The 3,058-nt window shown below is 46.5% G+C and overlaps 1 protein-coding gene across 1 annotated transcript; it reads left to right on the top strand.

The window, feature by feature from the left end:
- Positions 1-63: 63 nt before the first annotated feature.
- On the top strand, positions 64-1,782 carry MELLADRAFT_104539 (uncharacterized protein; the record flags this gene model as incomplete). The annotated part of the gene is made up of 2 exons (XM_007407932.1): positions 64-82; positions 170-1,782. 2 exons carry the CDS (start codon positions 64-66, stop codon positions 1,780-1,782), a joined length of 1,632 nt encoding a protein of 543 aa, XP_007407994.1.
- Between the last annotated feature and the right edge of the window lie 1,276 nt (positions 1,783-3,058).

Here is a 3,058-nt window from a genome sequence, read left to right as displayed (position 1 = left end):
AGCCCTTGACGATCTTCTTGATTCAATGCTGAATCAATTCCATTGGAACTTCCGTCGAGTGAAATGAGTATGGTCCCAGAATGTCAGTATTTCAGTGATCAATTGGTTTTCTGCTTTAATTTTCTGCTCAATAACTCATATTTGATTCAACCTACCTTTGAGAACACAGACTTTGTCACTCATAAAAGTGTGCCGCATTCTCAAAGACACTGTGATCCAGAATGTTCAGCCCCAACATCAGTCATCACACCCAACTCTCGAACTGCTCCAAATCCCGCCTCAACAGATAAAGCCACTCAATCCTCATCACTCAACTTGAGTATCTACAATACGCAACGTACATCTCTAGCTAAAATCCCTCTGGAGCACAATAACCCGTGTGACCGAATTGAACATGCTCCCACGATCGCACAAAAAGAACAATCCATTTCTAAAATCAATCGATTTAAACATACAAAACGCTCACGGGACCAGCTCAATACCGCAGCACTTTTGGCTGTAAACAAGTTTGACAATAGCGATGCAACGCAGAATCTCCCCAAATCTTCGAACATTGTTTCTGTGGCTCCCAAAATTAATACGGCTATCCAATCTTCATCACTCACCTCTAAAGCTGACAGTTTGAACCCTCTACGCGACTCCTTGGTTTCTAACTCACCTTTGATCACTTATTCCATACCGAATTTTCACAACATACCCCCACTTCAGCATGGAAACCAATATTGGCAGTATGACCGAGGTGAAACATCTACATCTGAATCAATGCAAGAGGTCTTCTCTGATCCCTACACCCATCAATACCAAACCTTCACTTATTCAACACAACACACGCATCCAGCTCCCGACATACCCCATTTCTCACCACGCACAAGACACCCCACTTCAACCTCAACACAGCCCTTGCCAATTTCAACTCATCAAGCTGCGCCGGCGAGTGCTCTCCCTTGCCCGCAACTTTCAAACCCAAACCACAACGATAATTCCTCAGAGTGTCAAATTACTTATAGTGATCGCCTTAATGGCACTGTATATGATGAGGATGATCACTACTTCAGTGATACACGATCAAGAGCCGAGCCTCTCGAGCAAACAATGCCCCCCTACAATCCCGCTTCGATAAGCTTGTGCTCTTCATCTAGTCATCAATTTCAATCTCAACCTATGTCGCAACCTACGGTTCCTCGCGGCAAGTACCCTACCGCTGGTCCATCCCGATCAGACCAGACGTCGCGACCTTTGGTCTCTCTTCAAGAGAGATTGCCAATCGCTGGTCCATCCCGATCAGACCAGATGTCGCGACCTACGGTGTCTCTACGACGCAAATCACCTATTGCTGGTCCATCCCGATCAGACCACATGTTTCCTCTTCAAGAGAGATCACCATCACCTCTTGCTGGTCCATCCCGATCGAACCACATGCGGCAGCCTACGGTGTCTCTTCGAGACAAATCGCCTCTCGCTGGTCCATCCCGATCAGACCAGATGCGGCAACCTACGGTGTCTCTTCGAGACGAATCTCCTCTTACTGGTCCATCCCGACCAGACCAGCTGTCGCGACCTATAGTTTCTCTTCGAGGCGAATCACCTATCACTGGTCCATCCCGATCAGACCAGATCTCGCGACCTACAGTTTCTCGAGGCGAATTGCCTATCGCTGGTCCATCCCGATCAGACCAGATGTCGCGACCTACAGTTTCTCGAGGCGAATTGCCTATCTCTGGTCCATCCCGATCAACTTCCACCAATCATACTCCATCGTTGTTCACTGAACCAAGTAAGTAACTGAACTCTTACCATGTCGGATGAAAAAACTCATTGCTGACGATTTGCCTTCACAGATTCAGATGAGCTGGATTCTGATGGCTCGGAATCACATTCAGAATCACATTCGGAGCTAAACTCCATAGATTCAAACTCTGATTCGGAAGGTACAATTGATCTATCAGAAGACATCATGTACAATCGTAAACGTAAAAATCGAAGAGCCAAGGAAACAAAACATAGACACGGTGCAAAACGCTTGGAGAAGTATGCTAGCGTCAAGAAAACCCCTTCGCATCATAGTGCAATGGCTATTGCTATTCAGGACTATGTTAAGCTTCTCCTTGGTGTGCAACGCAAAGGTCGGACGGTGAAATCCTCTGGTACTCTCCCCGACCCTCCTTCGGCTGAAGAATGTCTGGCCTGGGAACAACGAAGACTAGCGAGAAGGAAGTACATTGAGAAAGCTATGAATATTGCTCGTGAACGTTACTTACGAACTCATCCATCCGCGAAAGAAAAATATATCCTCATGGTGGAGGCCGACGCAGCTGAGGAAGCCAACTCACAAATTCAGCCAATTGATTTTGTGTCGCGAGTACCACTTAGGAATCCAAGACTCAAGTATTCTATCCAAGAGGCGAGGACTTGTGAAGCCGCCTTAGCACTGGCGGGGTTTTCAAGGTGTACTTTTGACTGGGACAGCCCCCTGAAAACGACTTGGAACGAAGCTGTTTCTACCCTTATTCTGCAACAGTGGGACAAATGTTACCGTCGAGGCGGAGCTGATGAATATGCTATAGATACTAACCTCGTCACACCTGAAAACGAGTTTCTCATCTTGGAAAGATGGTATGAGAATAAGCGGCAAAAATATTCACCAGACCTTCACGAAGAGTCAACCATAGCGGAAAATTCTGCGCGAGAACACGAACTGCAGGTCAAGCAGTTATCTTCACGTGAGAAGGGTGCGCGCAAGCGATCCCGAAAGAGGGTCAGTCTTTTCATTAATACAATAGTTCATTTTGAACATGTGGCTTACAACTGCAATGCCATTGAAGGTCTCTGAGATGCGCGAGAAAGCAATGAAAAAGTACTTCTCATCTCACACTGAGCTACGCCGTCTCCTAACCACAGCGTCCATTCATTCGGAGGACGAGGTTGATGACTCTGGGACTCGGTTCAGATTAAAGTTACCTTGGCGATCAAGAGCTTTAGGAACTTTCCTTCATGAACTTGACAAGCTGTACATCAATTGTCAAACCGAAAGCAAGGATCATACTACAGCAATCAAAAC

This window comes from Melampsora larici-populina (genome assembly GCF_000204055.1).
Source record: "Melampsora larici-populina 98AG31 unplaced genomic scaffold MELLAscaffold_10, whole genome shotgun sequence".
In the NCBI taxonomy this organism is placed as follows: Eukaryota; Fungi; Basidiomycota; class Pucciniomycetes; order Pucciniales; family Melampsoraceae; genus Melampsora; species Melampsora laricis-populina.
This window is presented reverse-complemented; position numbering and strand designations above follow the sequence as displayed.